The sequence below is a fragment of the Mastacembelus armatus genome, chromosome 7, assembly GCF_900324485.2.
Source record: "Mastacembelus armatus chromosome 7, fMasArm1.2, whole genome shotgun sequence".
NCBI classification, from domain to species: Eukaryota; Metazoa; Chordata; class Actinopteri; order Synbranchiformes; family Mastacembelidae; genus Mastacembelus; species Mastacembelus armatus.
This window is the reverse complement of record NC_046639.1, coordinates 4,423,397-4,439,140: the sequence shown is the minus strand read 5'-3', so window position 1 is coordinate 4,439,140 and position 15,744 is coordinate 4,423,397. Positions and strand designations below refer to the sequence as shown.

General features: G+C 39.1%; 2 protein-coding genes across 6 annotated transcripts; one reads left to right on the top strand and one right to left on the bottom strand.

Annotated features, from left to right (window-relative positions):
- Nucleotides 1-3,316: 3,316 nt before the first annotated feature.
- On the bottom strand, nucleotides 3,317-6,144 carry ogg1 (8-oxoguanine DNA glycosylase). Of its 4 annotated transcripts, none has more exons than XM_026332860.1 (8): nucleotides 5,885-6,141; nucleotides 5,709-5,791; nucleotides 5,291-5,607; nucleotides 5,019-5,198; nucleotides 4,286-4,464; nucleotides 4,057-4,204; nucleotides 3,906-3,955; nucleotides 3,317-3,808 (listed from the first exon to the last, which is right to left on the bottom strand). In XM_026332860.1, the coding sequence occupies exons 3-8, from the start codon at nucleotides 5,568-5,570 to the stop codon at nucleotides 3,701-3,703; spliced, it is 945 nt and encodes a 314-aa protein (XP_026188645.1). In that variant the 5' UTR covers nucleotides 5,571-5,607; nucleotides 5,709-5,791; nucleotides 5,885-6,141; the 3' UTR covers nucleotides 3,317-3,700. The 4 variants fall into 4 exon arrangements, with proteins under 4 accessions (XP_026188645.1, XP_026188644.1, XP_026188643.1 ...); XM_026332859.2 differs by having other exon boundaries at nucleotides 5,291-5,405; nucleotides 5,487-5,607; nucleotides 5,709-6,139; XM_026332858.1 differs by having other exon boundaries at nucleotides 5,709-6,141.
- Nucleotides 6,145-6,259: 115 nt separating this feature from the next.
- On the top strand, nucleotides 6,260-14,162 carry qars1 (glutaminyl-tRNA synthetase 1). Of its 2 annotated transcripts, none has more exons than XM_026332855.1 (23): nucleotides 6,260-6,452; nucleotides 7,336-7,486; nucleotides 8,346-8,455; nucleotides 8,559-8,634; nucleotides 8,732-8,796; nucleotides 8,881-8,934; nucleotides 9,241-9,307; nucleotides 9,396-9,470; nucleotides 9,612-9,697; nucleotides 10,072-10,158; nucleotides 10,251-10,350; nucleotides 10,440-10,518; nucleotides 10,600-10,839; nucleotides 10,947-11,039; nucleotides 11,163-11,300; nucleotides 11,860-11,947; nucleotides 12,058-12,204; nucleotides 12,309-12,410; nucleotides 12,531-12,623; nucleotides 13,279-13,406; nucleotides 13,493-13,559; nucleotides 13,650-13,775; nucleotides 13,925-14,162. In XM_026332855.1, exons 1-23 carry the CDS (start codon nucleotides 6,342-6,344, stop codon nucleotides 13,973-13,975), a joined length of 2,334 nt encoding a protein of 777 aa, XP_026188640.1. In that variant the 5' UTR covers nucleotides 6,260-6,341; the 3' UTR covers nucleotides 13,976-14,162. The 2 variants fall into 2 exon arrangements, with proteins under 2 accessions (XP_026188640.1, XP_026188641.1); XM_026332856.2 differs by having other exon boundaries at nucleotides 6,261-6,452; nucleotides 9,244-9,307.
- Nucleotides 14,163-15,744: the final 1,582 nt, after the last annotated feature.

Genomic DNA, 15,744 nt, shown 5'->3' with positions numbered 1-15,744 from the left:
GTTTCCTCCTGCTGCACCTTGGCTCCGTGCCTCTGCTTCATCCCCCACCTGGTTGTTTCTCTGTCTTGCACAAACAAAACAGTCTAGCCTGGACACGTTATTGAGACCGCAGCGCTGCCCCCATTGAGCCCAGAAAACTTTTATTCAAGCACATTTATTCAAGTACACGGTATAATCTCAGTTTGGGAAGCAGCAGAGCTCACTCTCACTATTTGTCACTTTCATTGCATTGTCTGCATTTTACAGCGTAGTCCTAAAATAACTTGTGCAGCACAGAGGATTGTCCTAATGCCATTACATTACTACTGAGACAGCAGGAGAGACACTGAAGGGTTTGGACAGGAGGAGCAGGGATACTTCAAGATGCTAATCCCATTATTGTACATAGATTACGACTAATATTATATAAGTGATCAAACCCCACATGTCTGAAGACTCCCACCAAATAGAAAATAAATGATCGGGAATGGATTATAGCATACACCTTTTTCCAAATAATGCATTGTAGCTTAGGTTATTAACAGAGTGTGTTTGTCTGGGTGCATGTTAGTTTATTAATGTGTTTAATCAATGTTTTACTTTGTAGCCAGCTGAGGTTGAGCTAGTTTTAACTACTTTATATACAGTTAACCAGGATACGTAATAACACAATGGTTTATTATTAGGTGTCATAAGACAAAAGGCAGGTTACTTTCATATACTGTGTCCCATTTATTTTAAATTAAAGCAGGTTAACTGTCACATTCACGTGCAGTATATCGCCTTTGACTGACAGCTCCTGATTTATATGGTGATTTTTTAGCAGGCTCTAAAAAGGGAGGGCAGTATTTAAGGATGGCTAAATGAACTAATTCTTAAGAAGGAGAGAGTTGGCTGCACTAGCACAGACATACACCAAAACCACACATGCATGGGCCTCATGCTGTCCCAGACCCATATATACACCATTTCGTCTTTTTCCAGGAACCTGGTAACACATTTCACTTAGTTACTTGAATTGATCTTGGTAGGAGCTCGGAAATTTAACACTGGAGTAGATGAAACTGCTGCTTCCCCCAGTCTATAAGCCTTTGAACCTTAATCATTGCCAGTCAAGAAGAGGTCCTATCATATAGTAGACTGTATTTACTCCACACAATAAACCTCTTTCATTAAAAACAGCCAAGATCTTGTATTTTTCTTCTTTATTCTTCTATCTACAGTCAAAAAAGCTTAAGATCTAAAATAGCCCTGCCACATCTTTTTTTCTGTGGCTTTCCCCTTCTACCTACGGTTGTCTAGACACCGAAGAATAATCTCCCCAGCTTTGGGCCCCAAAATCAGACTGAGGGGACTGCCTCCCCCATCTATCCCCAATGACTGCCTTCAGCAGAATTGGGTTTCACCACATCTAAGATGAATCAACACAAGTCTCTATAAATTTTAACCATCTTAGGTATTGTTTCAAATTCTGTTATATAATACATCTGTTACTATTCAAGAATAATAACATCCATCATTTTAAGTAGAAGACGTGCATGGAGACCATTTTTGGACTCACAGAGCCTGAATATGAAAAAATAATAATCTTTTAAAAATAAAGTTAAGTAGTATATAATATATTTTTTTAAGTTTATCGCTATTAGGGTTCAACATAAACATCTGCTTATATTAGTAAAACTATAAAGTTCTCAATCGTCAGAGATGTATACTTATATATGTATACTATACTCTTATTATTAGCACTATCCTACATACATGTACACACATTCCTAATAATCCCAATAATCATGTATGCAAGCACCTTATATTAAAACAAAATAATATGCAGTATTGTATCTACTTGATTTGCACAATGTACAGAATAATTACAAGCATCATAATATAATATACAATTTATACAGTATTGGCATAGCATTTGTTTTATTACCAAAGGGTGTACTAGGCCATTATAGGCATTGTTGGAATCAATGACCATGTTTGCTATATGGCTATATATTAGATTTTCTTTTCAATTCTGCATCTGTGTGCAGGAATATAATATATTTTAATGCTGAATTCACAGTGATATTTGACAATATTAAATTCACCACTACAAAAAAAAAAATTTAAAAATCAAAATTTCAAATGCTGTCACCCAGAGGCTAAGAAATCTTCTTAACAATCTTGCAGATGCACATCTGGAAGCAGAGGCCTTTCCCTTTTACCCTTTTGCTGGAGCTACAAGAGTGGCACCCCCTAGTGTGTGTAGGAAGCAGCGATGACCTCTTACAGAAAGGAGGCACGTTGGGAGATGTCATCTTTTCAAAGAAACATTTCCTGAGGGCAGAAACAAGTGGAGACCCATCTCTTATATAATGCACAGGCCACTGCAGTGGTGTTTCAGTGGCAAATTGCATACACACAACATTTTCTTTAAAATTTGTGTCTCTACCTCAAGCACACTTTCACCTATTGCACCATCTTGTTTTTTAATAATTTTCCTGTTCACTCAGCTCTATTGGTACTCTGAGTTTTTTGTTCTTCAGTATGACTTTGCCCTAAAGCTGGGCCTCAGCTTTGTCCAGCTCAACTGGAATGACTCATATATTAACTCACATGGCTGCACACTCTTCCACAAATGAAACACTTGCATGGATGCAATACATGCACATACAAGCACACAGATGCATCAACTATGTGCATGATGCAACTACTCCTTTATGTCTTCACATTGGAAAATTTTCCTCTGATTATAACAAGAATCAGCTTCGTCTATCATGTGCTGTCACCACATTTTAGTCACTTAATATATTTTAGAAAAACTGAAATATTGCTCAGTCATTGCCATAAGCAAAGACAGTCACACTAGCCCCAGGCAGTGACAGCAAATAACTGCAGTCCCTGCTTAAAAAGACCAGCTGACACAGTCAATGCATGCCTATAGATAAACATACAGGCACCACACAGGCTCTCAGCCAAACAGCATGGTAGGATCCACAGCAGACTATTTTAATACAGGGAATAGATGGAAGATGCACCCTTTTGGCATCCTATGACCTTTTCATACATGCACAGATAAGCCATAATATCTTGGTACATGATGTAACAGGAAACAGGGGCCTGGGTATTCACTCAGGAAAAGACTGCAACTTGTTCTCAAAATTAGAAAAAAAGCTGACTACTGCAAATGGTCCACTATGTGATAATATCTTGCAGTGGAAACTCTCCTAATGCATACTGCCACCTTGGGGCTACTTCTGGCAAAATTTAGCAGAGGTGATGACCAATACATCAAGAAATGTTTTCTGGGTTTCAGGACTGCATTAATATTTTCTTTCCAAGCACATACACAAAATATGTATTTTCCCTTTATTGTAAAAGAAGTCCAGTGTGATGCATTTCTGGTAGTGATCTCACAGGAAAGTACACATAGAAGAGGCTACATCAAAACTTCAAAAACCCATGAAAACAAAAAATCTGAGAAGCTTTTTACAGCAATACCTTGTACCACATTCCTGAAAACAGATGTATAAATTTGAATTTAGTCTATTTTTAAATGAAGCTGAATTGCCAGTGTTTATGAAAAATGCATGGTGATGTAATTTGATCTTGATCTTGGAAGATTGTTTATCTCATACAATGTTTACCTCAAACATTCTTAAAAAACATTTTTTTGTTCTTGTGCCATGACAACTTTGCTTATTAGTGTTTGACAGTTCTAGATCCTTCTGTCTTAGTCTTACATGCTACTCTCATCTTCTACGTTATCTTCCTCTTTTTTTGGCTGCTTCAGGTTTGGCATTTCTTTTAGCTTTTGGAACCTCTTGAGGTCAGCACAGAACAACACCTAAAAGAAGAAAAGGCAGTGTAATTATAGCACAAACAGTGTAAAATAGATGTGATACAACTGTGCAGCAGATGTAGAAGGATAAAATAACACTTACTGCTTGTGCCCAGCCAGCATAAGGACCCCACAGATTTCGAAAAAAATCTCCTGTGTAGGAATATAACGTCAGGCATTGTGTTAAGCACTATGGAGAACAAATGTAGTATGTTTACAATCACTTGAAATGGGTGAGGTGCTTGAATACTGACCAATTTCCCGGTAAAGTTGATCTGTGATGGTCTTTTGTTTCTTGTTATCAGTAAAATTGTAGTCACGCTTAGCAATCTGCCACATGTGTGTGTCGATGGGTACAGCTTCTGCCTTATCCAGGGACATCAGACATGCACAGTCTGCCACCTACAGTGTGACACAAAGTCTTTATTACACGTTAGTCCAAATACAGTTCATTTCAAAACTGCTAATAAGAAGGTGCTGTACCTTGTTCCCCACACCAGGCAGAGTACACAGAGCTTCACGCGCCTGCAGATATGAGACACTGCGTAGACCATCAAGCCACTGGAGCCCATGGGTGTCCAGAATCTGCTTAGAGCTCTGCTGCAGGAACCGAGCCCTGTATCCAAAACCAAGACCCCTAAGACGTTCCTCTACAGTACTGTCTGCCGAATACAATGTACAAAACACACAATGATGATAATATGTAGACCTTTTCTGCTTGAAAATTCTGTACTTTTGCATTCACACTTTTCTTATTGGATAGGAACATTTCAGTGGCTAATTCATCAAATGGTTAATCAAAATAACTTACTTACTGCCCCTTCTTACTGTTTTTATATTACTAAAGTGGAAAGGTATGGCGGTTTCCTCAGTGTATTGTTACAATTGTCTTACTTGTTTTTAATGTTATGAGATATTTTCTTGTTATTAAGAGATGTTGCATGGATTCTTTTATGCATTATGGCTTTGGGCTGATTTTGTTTTGCTTGTGGTGACTTATGTTTAAAATATTACTACACTTGCAATGAAACAAATCGTAGGTTCCTGGCTGGATTTTCTCCCACTGACCCATTAACACCGTTAGAAAAACTGACGAGATAACCAATATCACTGGGGACTCAAGAGTCCCAGGTCCCTGACACAGATAGAAACCCTGGAGCCCAGATACTAGTATTGACAAGATTATGAACAGGAATTTGTGGTAAAAGAAGAGCACCTGCAAGAGCAGACAGGGAAGGAAAATCATAGTATGATGTTTGATCCAGCTGGCACAGTGGAGTGCCCAGAGCCTTACACAGTTTCTCCACCATGCTCTGGACACGAGTGATGTTGTTGTTAATGGTGCAAATGATAGAGAACAGACATTCTGTGGGGTCCTGCCGCAGCATTCGCACACCTGCCGAAAGACCAAACTACATCATGCAAGGCACATCAGTAACTACTCTGTAATATGTACTATTATACATGCATCAACACACACACACTGACCTTTGAATGTGTCTGCAATACGCTTGAAGTGGGGATCTGCTGCTCCCCAGGACATACACAGATCTGCAAAGTTCACATTCAGCTGGAAGTAATCTCTCAGCATCCTTTCTGCCTCCTCTGTGTCATCTCTGTCCTGGACTGAGGTCACAGCCACTGGCTCCTCATCTTCCTTCTTCAGAGCCCCTGGCTCCTTTCCCTCTATTTGCATGTCTTGGTTTGGATAAATGTAATACAATAGGGTGTCATCTGTCTGGGTCAGAGTCCACACTCGCCCTCCCATCACTCCAGTCCAGTGGCCCTCTGCAGTTTCTCTCCAGCTGTGGTTTGAGATGCATGTTAATGAAAAATGCACCAATGATCAAAACTGTTCTCTGCAGCACTTTTTGTTGAATGCTCTTACTGAGTCTAACTAACCTACCGGAAAGATTGTCCACAGGCAAGAGTGAGGTCCAGACGCAGTTCTGACTTTGCACAAGGCAGAGATCTCCATATCGTTGGTCCCTTTAACACCGCATGTTTGGCCATAACTGTTTTAATAATCAACCCTACGTTATCACCAAATAAAACTCGTCGCAGAGTGACCAAGTAACTTACAGTGATTTGACGGAGAGCTACAATTTCCTCGTAGTTTGGCAGAAACCAGTGCAGATAACTTTCGCGGAGTTCTGATGGACAACAAAAACCCTACACGGCGTTGGAAAGCAGCACATATTTCAGGAGAAAGGTATTATGTTTAGGTTTCTTTCATGTTAATCAGCGGCTTTATATCTGAAATTAGTCAAACATCAAGATGATGCAACATTACCTAAATTCCGGCAGTCCCTCTGTCATTGATGTCAACATAATCGCTGATTGGTTTGCGCTCTTACAGGGGCGGGAACTTCAAGCACCTTAATTCACGATTGGTCAATACGCGACTGTCTCTCGTGTCCGATTGGTTAACATTCTGCACATCATTTCTTTTCGCCGTACAGGAAGTCGTGCTTCCGTTCTCTCCCTGTGCAGTAGATAGTGGCGTGGCTTCGCTGTGGCCGGTGAATACGGTGGGAAAATGGCGGATACTTTGACACTTTTCACTTCCATCGGGCTTAGTGAGCAGAAAGCGAAAGAAACGCTGAAGAATGATGCTCTGAGCTCTGCCCTGAGGGACGCAATTACTCAGGTATAGTTCAACATGCTTGGGGACGTGGTAGATAGAGACAGCTGTGAAACCTGACATTCAGCCCTTTAGCTCATTCACCTCCTGTTTCCATGTGATCCGTTCATAAAACTGGTATCATGTAGTATAACCCATGTCCTTTAAAACGTTTTCCATAACTTTGAGTAGTTGTTCCTGTAGTTGTTGCAACAGGGCTGATTGACAAACCACGGCAGTGACAGTCTGCTCACCACTGCCGTGGTTATGGAGCAAAATTGGGTTTTTTATATTTATATATATATATATATATATATATATATAAAGAAAGTTGCATCTAAAAGACCTTAACTTTGAAATTCAAAGCTAAAATATTGATCTTGTAGAAGAAATAGCAAAGTAAGTTCAAAATAAATGTCTGTAAAGTTTTTCAATTCAAAGGTAATTTCACTTTTCAACTACATACATATTTTTCATGTTATATTTTATTATATATGTTTTTTTTTTTTTCAATTTTCTTTTTTCGGTAACAAATTTGATCAGGCCCAGGGGTGGACTTAACATAGGTGGGCGGGGTCTCATGAGCGACACACCAACTCTGCTGGTCTAGAAGAACCACTTCAATCGGGATCAGGATTATCGCGACAGACAAGACCAACAAGTGTGACACTGTTTGGGTGCCAGTATTAGGGAGTACAGTTTTTGGGTCAGTAAAGACCCAACAACTTTCTTACCTGCTGCCTCTCAGAGTAATCCAGCAATAGTTTGCTCCCTGGGTTAATATAAAGGAATAGTGACTAGATTTTGATAAATAGATAGTAGTTTATTATTTAACAAAGTTCATTAGCCATTAATACTCACATTTTGAACAAGTAAACAAATCCTCCTCTTTTCTCACTGATTTAAATAGGTCCAGAATATCAATGGGGAATCAGGAGTGGACAAAGCTATGGGTACACTGCTGTACAGCATGGCATCTCGCCTTAAAGACACCAAACGCCTGGCTTTCCTTTCACACAGTATAGCTCAGTGCAAAATCTGCACAGAGCTGCAGCTGGCAGGTAATTTTTTTTTACATAAGTGCTTATTTTTCACTTTTCACTTAATTTTCAGGTACTTGTACTTTACTTGCATATGGTATTTTCAGTTTATTCTAAGTTGTACTTTTACTCCCCCACTAAAATTTTCTAACAGTGTGGTTACTAGTTATTTTTCAAAATTCTGAATACATAATACCTAATTTTATAGGTTAAGACAAGATTAGAGTTTTTGTTCCCTGGGCAACGTGCATATAAAATTATAATCCAATAATATATTGTATAATTGTAAAAACAAATGAGTCCTAATAATGAGTCATTTTACTTTCAGTTCTTAAAGTATATTTGATTCTATGTTTAAAACTTGTGTACTTTTACCTAAATAACGTGTTGAAGGCATGAATTTTACTTGTACATTGAATTGTACATTGAACTATGTTTTAAATCAAGGAAAAGATCTGACTACTACTGGGATACCAAAAATGGTAATCATGAACAAAATTTAAGGACATTTAACAAAAAAGAAACTTAAATGATAAAAAAAAAAAAATCATTTCTTAAAAGTAATTTCCAGATTGATCCCTAACACAAGAAAGCAGTCTATTGCATTCACTTGCTTACCACTGCTCACCTTCAATGTGTCTACAAAACTGTCTGGCACACCCAAATTCAGCTGTGACACAAGTTCAATGAATCACTTGATGTTGTGAAAGAACAAAGAATGCAATTTATGAAGGTTTCTAATTTAGAAACTCCTGCGGACGTTTAAAAAAGCAGAATGAGTGAGAGTCTGAAATGTGTCCATATGAATGAGACAGGTTGTGGGCCAGAATCACTTGATAAAATGATATCTGTAAATGGCTTGCTCTGCATCTCTTTGCAGCTGCTTTGGACTTTGTGAAGAGTCATCCTCATGACCCCATTAATCAGAAGGAGTTTGAAGAAGCATGTGGAGTGGGTGTGGTCATAACACCAGAGCAGATTGAAGATGCTGTAAGTGCATAAACCCACACTGATCCCACACTGAAGTATGCAGGTGTAGTTTTACAGGCTTTACTGGCCATGTTGTGTTCAGTGACAGTGTATTGTTGTGCAGGTGGAGTCTGTGATTAAGAAGCACAAAGAACAGTTGTTAAAGGAGAGGTACCGTTTCAATATGGGACTGCTAATGGGTATGACCTCACATTTAGCTAGTTAAATATTTTTTTTAAACCATTATAGTCTAATAGATGGACAGGATGTCTCACTGAGCTTGTGTGCCTGTTGTAGGAGAAGCGCGTTCCGCCCTAAAATGGGCTGATGGAAAGGTCATCAAAAATGAGGTGGACATGCAGGTGTGTTGTGATTTTTTTTTTTTTCGGTTTTCATTAGATTGTTCTGGTTGTGAACCCTAACTAACTGTGGTTTTGATGTTAAAGGTTCTGCACCTCTTAGGACCCAAGACAGAGGCAGACCTGGAGAAGAAACCTAAAGTAATGCAGTTCATCATATTTAAAGGAATAGTTTGACATTTTGAGGAAATAAATTAATAAATACACCACACATTACATGGATTTTTCTACTTTTTCACAGAGGCTGGCTAGCTCTTTCCACATTTATCAGCTTTTGGTTGTATGTTCATTTTTCAAGGACATGCATGAGAATGGTCTTCATGGATCATTTTCTCATCTAACTTTCAAAATGAAAATAAAATAAGCATATTGTCCAAAATGTCAAACTGTTATTTTAATTACTTCATTCTGAATGGTTTGGTCTGTACTTAATATCTAATCATTTAGCAGCCCCAGAAAGCTAAAGTTGCAGAGAATGAGTTGAAGGTGAAGAAAGAGGAGGTGGCTGCGAATGGTGAGCAGGCAAAGCTGACAGCAGACCTGATGACTTTAACTGTTTGTCAGGTGTGATTGTTTTTAAGTTTGTGGTTGTGGATGTTTAGGAGAGCCGATGACTGGGGAGGGGAAGTCACTAATGGAGCAGCTCAGGGGCGAGGCGCTGAAGTTCCATAAATCAGGTCAGAAAGAAGCACCTAACCAATTAGATGTAGTGACATCTATGATTATTGTGCTCCTCCTTCATGCTTTACCACTAAAGCAATTTAAAGTGTTTTTTAAATGAGGGTGTTTGTCTTTCTTCCTTGTTTACCTTTATTCAGGTGAGAACTATAAAACCGAGGGCTATGTGGTCACACCAAACACTATGTCCTTGCTTAAAAAGCACCTGGAGATCACTGGTGGACAGGTACAAACTAGAGATGAACTGGGTAGTTGTTTTATTGAATAACCAAAGAACAGATAATTCATCAGTAACTATATTAACAATTTATTCATTTAAGTCACTTAGAAGCAGATATACTGTATATTCTCCTGGTTCCAGCTGCTCAGTTCAAAGGATTTGCTCTTGTTCTTTGTCCTCAAACACCAAATAGGAGCCTGACATGCTAACTGCCATTGTTGACATTTTATTAACCAAAAAAGCAAATTATTTAGCTTGGAAACAAATGGGAGATTCATTGAGAGGGAAACCAATTGTGGTTGCACCCCTAGTTTAACTAGACAACTTGAAAATGATTGTGGTTGTTAATTTTTATCTTTCCCATTTCTGAATTCATTTAGATACGTACCCGTTTTCCTCCGGAGCCCAATGGTATCCTTCACATTGGCCATGCCAAAGCTATTAACTTCAATTTTGGTTATGCAAAGGTACAAAACCTTTCCTCATATTTGACCACCACATATTTTGTTTAATCCCTTTTTGTGAAGGTGTTTTCTATAAACCTTCTCTTTTCGTGTAGGCAAACAACGGAATTTGCTTCTTGAGGTATGATGACACAAATCCAGAGAAGGAGGAGGAAAAATACTTCACTGCCATCAAGGATATGGTGGAATGGCTTGGTGAGTTTGATTAACTTTTTTTTTTTTTTTTTTTTTTGATGTAATGAAAAGCTTTGTTAGTTTCTTACCAACGTTACTGGATTTCACAGGTTACAAACCCTATGCTGTCACACATGCATCAGACAACTTTCAGCAGCTTTACGACCTCGCTGTGGATCTTATTCGCAGGTCAGTGTAGAAACTATGTGTCTGTGTTGATCAGGGTGTACAAGTCATTAAATGATGTTTCATTCATTTGTCTTCCTTCAGGGGTCATGCATATGTGTGCCACCAGAAGGTGGAGGAACTGAAGGGCCACAATGCTCCTCCGTCTCCCTGGAGAGATCGACCCATTGAAGAGTCTTTAGTGTTGTTTGAGAGGATGAAGAAGGGCCTGTTTGCGGAGGGAGAAGCTACACTCAGGATGAAGATGGTCATGGAGGATGGGAAGATGGACCCTGTGGCATACCGAATCAAATACACACCTCATCATCGAACAGGAGACGAATGGTGCGATACCCTGAGCTGTTGTTGTTCCTATATATAGGTTCATTGAAATATATTATCTTTCTTACAAGAAGCTGCGTTTCAGTTAGACTTGTTACTTTTCTCTGCAGGTGCATCTACCCTACTTATGACTACACCCACTGTCTGTGTGACTCTATTGAAAACATCACACACTCACTGTGTACTAAAGAGTTTCAGGCTAGGTATTCTTGAATTGTTAATTTTTTATTCACTCAGCTGTATCTTAACCTCTGTTTGACACCTACAGTATGATGGCACTGTTGATATTCACTTTGTTTCTGTTTTTTCTGGTAATTATCTCTCAGACGTTCGTCCTATTACTGGCTGTGTAACGCTCTAGATGTGTACTGCCCTGTTCAGTGGGAATATGGGCGCCTAAACCTCACCTATACTGTTGTGTCCAAGAGGAAAATCATCAAACTGGTGGAGACCGGCGTTGTCAGGTACACTAACATTTCTTATTGGTAATAGTTTCCATTCTGTTAGTTCATTTTAATTATGCATTATATTACACTATAACAGATACAAATTGAGAAGAATAAACTATCTGTAATTGAATCGACTGTAATTGCTGGGTTATAAACATGGATGAATTAGATTTGTTCACTGAGTCAGTATCAGATCAAATCCTGTGGGGGGCAGTAGGGTAATGGGAGTGGGGTGGGGGTGTGTACACACAAGCTATATACACACAATGTAATTTGTACCCACACAGCCTGTTTCTCTGCCTCTCTTACACACACACACACATACACACGTAAAATGCACTGTGTGCAACATCAGAATATCCAAAACATAAAGACCAATGCTGGCATCAAAACATGAATAAAACACATGAATTATTTCTAGATAAGTTGCTGGGGGTGACTGTGGGTGCCAAAATTCCTTCCACCACTGTTTTCTTATCTTTGGTACCATGTCCTCTCTTTAGCTTTAAAGCAGATACAGTATACATGTGCTGTTGTCATGCTACATAGAATCTGTTGTCTCTTCTCATTACAGGGACTGGGATGATCCTCGGCTCTTCACTCTGACTGCGCTGAGAAGAAGAGGTTTTCCCCCAGAGGCAATTAACAACTTTTGTGCACGGGTATGCAGAATCAATGGGAGGATGAATGAGAGGATGGAGGAACCAGAAATTAAATGTAAGAGTACAGACTAAGACTTATACTGGCAATAATGCATTACCTTTGTTGGCAGGTTGGAGTCACAGTTTCCCAGACAACAACAGAGCCCCACCTGCTGGAGTCCTGTGTGAGGGATGTGCTTAATGACACTGCACCTCGAGCCATGGCTGTGCTGGAACCACTCAAAGTCACTATAACTAACCTTCCTGAGAGCTCAAAGGTTTGCACATGACTTGTTATACGCTCTCTATATATACTGTCATTTACATATGTAACATCACTTGAGCTGAATCTTTCTGCTCTCGTCCTCTTCCTCGTGCTCAGTCCGATGTACGTGTACCAGACTTCCCTGCCAACGAGGCCAAAGGCAGCCACACAGTTTCTTTTACACGTACAATCTTCATTGAACAGAGCGACTTCAGAGAGGTTAGAGAAAAACAATAAATACTTTTATAGTATAAGTGACCAGCTTTCTTTGTACAGTCTGTTGGTTTTTTTTCGGGGGGGGGTTGGGTTGCACACATGATGGATTCTTTTTGTTTGCAGGTGATGGAGAAGGGCTACAAGCGTCTGACCCCAGAACAGCCTGTAGGTCTGAGGCATGCTGGGTATGTCATCTCTGTTCAGAAGGTCATCAAAGTAAGTAGCTTCACTCAGCAGCTCTTAAAGACATGGTAAAATTAAATAAAAAAGATCTTAACTCATATCATTTGTACCTGTGTTAATTGTCCCTTGGTGTATGTGAAACATCAATTTTGAGCATGTTTATATCAAAGTTTTTCAATTTTCCCTCTGTAAAACATTATATTAGAAGCAGGTGTGTGTTTGGATTTAAAACATCAACAGTTCTCTAAAATCTGTATGTCTGAATTCTTTAAGCTGTGCCCAGATTTAAGCAATCCCATCAAGGTATTAACTATACCTGTTCACATCATGGGAGAGAAAGATGCTTTATAAATATTCATAATTTACAATAGTTTTTTCTGCACCTTATTACAGGAAGATATTAACAAAACATATGATCTTGGTTTACACTTTTAGCAGTGTTTGCTTCCCTCTGTGAATGTTTTACTTCCATACTGATCCACTAAAATTAAACCTAAAGAAAAGTTTGTCTTGATTTAAAATATATATATATTCACTGTCATTTTTTTTACTTAGGATTCTGTTTTTATCGTAACTTTAATAGTTTTTTTTCTTGCTAGCAGAAGCAGACTTCTGTACCTCTACATATGATCTTAGTGTAATATTTTATGTACGGACATGTCATTTTCCTCTTCTACTTTGCCTCCAGGATGCTCAGGGTAAAGTGGTGGAATTAGAGGTGACCTGTTGCAGTTCTGAGACTGCAGAGAAACCAAAGGCCTTCATCCACTGGGTCAGCCAGCCGCTGGTGTGTGAAATGCGCCTATATGAGAGACTGTAAGTCACAAACCATCACTGTTGTTCATGACTAACACTCCAACATCAAAAACTTCCTTGACCAAAACCTGTCACTGTTCTTGTAGATTTCTGCACAAACATCCAGAGGATCCATCTGAAGTGCCTAATGGATTCCTCAGTGACATCAACCCTGTGAGTACCTCTGGCCTCAGTGACAGGAAGCCTGTTTGGATTAATTACTGTATTTGAAAGTTTAATGCATTTCTTCTTTTTGTGGTACAGAATTCCCTTCAAGTGATCAGCAGTGCCTTAGTGGATACCTCAGTCAAGGGAGCAAATGTTTATGATAAGTTCCAGTTTGAAAGAGTTGGCTATTTCTCCCTGGACCCTGACAGCACTGCAGACAAGGTACAGTCAGATGAAATGACTCTGAAACAGTATTGGACGACAGCCCATATAGTCACTGATAAAAGGTTTTGTTTTTAGTTCATGTTAGAAAGTTTATTTGTTACAGCTATTCTGGTTTGAAACTGTAACTGATCTTTCTTTCACTACAGCTCGTCTTCAACAGAACCGTCACCCTAAAAGAGGATCCTGGCAAGATCTGACTGACTTAGATCAACCACACTTCGTGCTTTGGGGTTGCTTATGCTGAGGTCTAAACTTTGGTTAATCTGTCTGTCTGCAATGGTGAAATGTAATTCTATTTCTTGATTGTCAGCTGTGTAAGAACTGTGGCTGATGTTACACAGAGGAGATGCTCTGAAATGCCATAAATGACTTTCTTAAAGACGATGGTTCACAGCCAAACCATGTGTTTTTTTGTTTTTTTTTTAAGATGGGTGCACATTTCTTTTTGAAATGAGACAGGAATAAACAATACTGTTAAAAACTAATGTTTCTGTGTTACTAATCTGAAATAAGGATTCATGGATATGTTTTTGAAGCCAGTATAAATATCCAGTCTTTTCTAACTGATGTTTGAGATTGATATTTTATTACCAGAATGAAATATGGACTAAGTAATACTATGTATTATGATTAGTAGTGCTTTCACAAAATATTAAAAAAGGGGTGAGTGACAGTAATTGTTAATGTGTATACAATGACTTATCCAGTTTTGGTGTTTCAGAATCAGAAATACTTTAATCCCTTGCAGGAAATTGTTTTGTACCCGTGCTCCATACCACACCATACAAGGTACAAAAGGAAAGATAATTTTAATAAAATAAACTCAAATCTTTAAAAGTACAGAAAATAATACAAGAAATACACAATGTACACCATTTAAATATACATGTTTATGTATATGTAAATATTGACTAGACTGATAGGGGTCACCTGGGCCCTACTCTTCCTGATTGTCCTCTACCAGTTCTCTTGTCTTTGTCATGTTGAGCGGCAGATGGTTCTGCTTTCACGAAGTATCAAAGTTTCCACCACACCTCTGTACTCAGTCTCCTCACTGGCTCCAGGTGGGTGTAGACAAGATTGTGCAGGTAGATGAAAGTGTCCTCGAACTGTAGTGGGTCTAATCGTGGTCTAACCATGGGCCAAAGCTGATTTAGGATGAGTCTCTCCACAGTCTTCATGATGTGTGACATCAGTGCTATGGGTCTGAGGTCTCTGGGGCGTCTGGGGCACAGGAACGAGGCATATCTTTCACAGCATGGGATCCTTTTGGGGACTGTTAATTTTATTAAGAAAAATGTAGTAACTTTTAGAAAATTAAGGCTGTTGGTTGAATGTAATGTTTAAAAAGCAACTGTTCAGGAGCCTTACACCATTCAATGATCCAAGAGCCACAGGTTTTATTTCCTATTGTTTGGGTGAACTTAATTTAATTACAAACTTGCACCATAAATGTGGAATATCCACTATACTTCAAACCTTGGTTAGGACAGTATTATTCAGTCATAGACAAGGTAGCTGTAAGGCTGGAACCAACTTACAAATATTTTCTTTAATAATCGATTGACTGTTTCAGCTCCTTGGTTTTTCCTTGTCAAACAGTCAAATAGATGTTCTCAGATTGTTAAAATTCAAGTCTTTAAATTGTTGCCCCGAAGCCAAGAAAATAAGTAACAGAAAGTAAATAGTCCAGTTGATATTTGACTCATAACACAGATCAGTGGTAACCCGTGGGAATTAACCCTCAACTGCCCAGAGGACCTTCAGCACCACGCAGCTATTCAACGCATCTCTCCTGGATCACCTTAAAAGATTCAGACGCCAGTGAACCACTAGGAGCGTCTCTGTGGCAGAACCGGGTTTTAAGGTGGGCTGACATCTACTTGGACCTGTCTGGGGCTTTGCCTGTGTGCGTCTCCTTTAATAGACCGCCCCGCTAGAGTCTGTTGCTGCGAGATTATGTGGC